The sequence below is a fragment of the Frankliniella occidentalis genome, unplaced genomic scaffold (assembly GCF_000697945.3).
Source record: "Frankliniella occidentalis isolate FOCC.00 unplaced genomic scaffold, Focc_3.1 Scaffold1, whole genome shotgun sequence".
NCBI lineage: Eukaryota > Metazoa > Arthropoda > Insecta > Thysanoptera > Thripidae > Frankliniella > Frankliniella occidentalis.
In genome coordinates, this window is record NW_026267131.1 from 197,172 (window position 1) to 199,791 (window position 2,620).

General features: G+C 53.5%; 1 protein-coding gene across 1 annotated transcript in view; it reads right to left on the minus strand.

Annotated features, from left to right (window-relative positions):
* Positions 1-363: 363 nt before the first annotated feature.
* The window catches only part of LOC113216037 (uncharacterized), a 65,118-nt gene continuing 62,861 nt past the window's right edge, over positions 364-2,620 (minus strand). Inside the window, exons 4-5 of the mRNA XM_052274982.1 lie at positions 1,923-2,020; positions 364-1,610 (exon numbers count right to left, since the gene is read on the minus strand). Of these exons, the coding sequence (XP_052130942.1) occupies positions 1,604-1,610; positions 1,923-2,020 (105 nt within the window). The 3' untranslated portion in view covers positions 364-1,603. The remainder of the gene's footprint in view (positions 1,611-1,922; positions 2,021-2,620) is intronic.

Sequence of the window (2,620 nt, forward strand, 5' to 3'; positions counted from 1 at the left end):
TACGCCACAATAATGTGATGAAAATAACGTTTGCTAAATGTCATGTCATCCGGACTCCTCGCACCCATCGATATCTTTTAGGGGGTAATCCCCAACCCACCTTCCCCATGAAAATAAAAAGAACTTCTCTCAAACTGCATCTGCTGATTTATTTAGTGCAGTGTAGGGTAGGATGTCACTGGGGCGTCCCCAGTCTGTTAGTGTCCCGGATGGTCCCGGTGTGTTGGCGACTCCGTATCCATCACCCGGCCGCGCTGGCGGGTGGCGGGGCGTGGCGGGGCGTGGTGGGGCGTGGTAGGGCGCTGCGCCGAGGGGTCGCCGATCTCGAGCTCCTCGAAGCGAATCAAAAACGCTCCCTTCACATTAATTGCTACGTGTTTTATCATAATTTATTTCACATCTTTTTTGATACATGTGAAAAGGAAGAGCAAGCCGGATGCCATGCCTCATCTCTCCCGCATACAACAGATCGTGGCAATCATGCACCACACACTTTATCAAGACACTAGTCAGCCACTGACTCCAGCTCACACAGAGATCAATAAGCCACTGACAATAGGCTACCCCAAAGGTCTGCCGCGTAGCAGAGAGAAAAGGACCGCGGAACAGTGGCAGAAAATCGTCATGTCCTTTTAGTCATCGAACTAACGCTCTTAAAATGCGAGGTGAAAATCTTATAAAACACCGTAGAACAGACTGTACACTCTTCATTTCTTCACTTCCGTTTCATTTTCTTCCCCTCCTTCAGCTGCTACTACAGCAGTGGGTCTTTTGGAGCACGACGCTACACAACGTTGATGTCGCCTCAACTCGCCCCGCAGCGTCCGGCTGCAGCGCAAATGTGGGGCAGCAGACGCCGCCGCGCTGGTACAACAGTCGGGGGGAAGAGGAGGGCGAGGCCCCCCCGTGGTCTCCTCTCCTTGCGTCACCGCCGCTGTAGTACGCGGGCATTGCTCCTTGGGGCCTCCCCCCCCCCCCCCGTCACCTGACGTGGCGCCCTGATGCATTGTAACGCCTGCACACATGAATGGGCTAAAACCGCCGCCGCCGGTCTCCGTTAAGCCGGCAGCGGGCTTAGCCGTCGGGGAGGGGGCCGTCTCGGTCAGCTGCTCTAGCGAGCGCGTTCGGAGAGCCGCCGCAGCAGCAGCGGGGAGGCCCCCATGCGGCTGCGGCGGTCTTCGTTTAGCTTTCAGCTTCCGTCAGGGCGGTGAGCCGCCCCGCAGCAGAAAGCTAGCGGCATCAGAACGGACCGATGTGTGTGTGTGTTCCCTCGGCCCTCGCACGCAGCCCGGCCAGAGCTAGGCAGGGGGAAGGAGGGGCAGGAGCAACGACCAGCAGGGAGAACCAGGTCGGGGAGGAGCCAGCCGGCGGTGGCGGTGTCGCCGAGGTCTGGCTAGCTGGGGTAATTGCTCGTCAGAAATTGTAGACTTTTGTTGACAAAGCAAAAGACATTTTTCGTATGGCAGAGTGCGTTTTCATTTTTGTGTCCTGTGCCAGTCTGTGGACTCCGGTTAAAGCAGAACATTTGTTTTATTTACTTTGCAGGTGCACACTTTGTGCAGGAAAAGTGTTTCTACTCTTGCCAAGTAAACACAGATGCCGGCTATAATCTGTAAATACATTGGTAAAGATGGACATCGTCACTTTGAGATCACTGCCCCACTTCTGGGGAGAAACAGATTAGCCATATATCTGAACAATGACTAAATAAGGGATAACTTATTATTTAGCCCAGTAGATAAAACTACAGCTATGTCGCAAATAATTTAGCTTAGGGGTAGCAAAAAGTTTAGCCATGACTAAACAAAGCTTTTTTTAGCTGAATAATTAGTTTTCCCTTATTTAGCTATCCGATTAGCTATACAGATAATATTTTTCCGTGCATCATTTTGTTTGCGCAATGCGCCCTTCGATCTACTTACTTCGCATCGGTGGTGTCCAGGACCTCGACGAGGTCGCCCTTCTTGAGGCTCAGCCGCTCTCCCACCACGTCCTCCCGCGCCGTGAGGACGTCAGCCACCTGTCAAACCAAATCAAACACGGTCAGGTTACGTCAGAGCGGCCGAGGGGGGCGGGCCACTCACGTCAGTCGCACTCGCCGATATAAGTGCCGGACTTCCCTGACGCCTCTGCCTGCTTGACTAATTGTCCCTTAACGAGACTGGGTCACGAAAGACAGAACGAAAGAAAGACGAGATAGAAAACAGAGAGAGAGTGAGAGACAGAGAGGTCGTAGATCCCCAGGCGAGAAGATCTATTTAAATCTCGATAGCACACCCAACCAAGGGAGCACGCCATCGGCCAGGAGAGAGGGCGAGAGAGATGGAGAGAGACGAGCAAAGAGAGGAGGGGTGGAAGAGAATAGAGTTGCCCCGCAAAAAGAAGATAGCAGTAAAACAAAAGCAGACAAAAAGCGTTATTTGCGGTCGTTCGTGTACAATCAGCCTCACGCAGTTGGAGTAGTAGCAGCATGTTGCGGCGTCTCAGCTTCCCGGCCGTACTATAGCGGAGGACGCGAGGGACGCTCTGTGGCGCCCTCACCTCACACACGCAGGAGACATCCTCTCCACCCCTCGTCAGTCGGCAGCTCGATGAGGCGAACCAATTGAAACCCCACAAC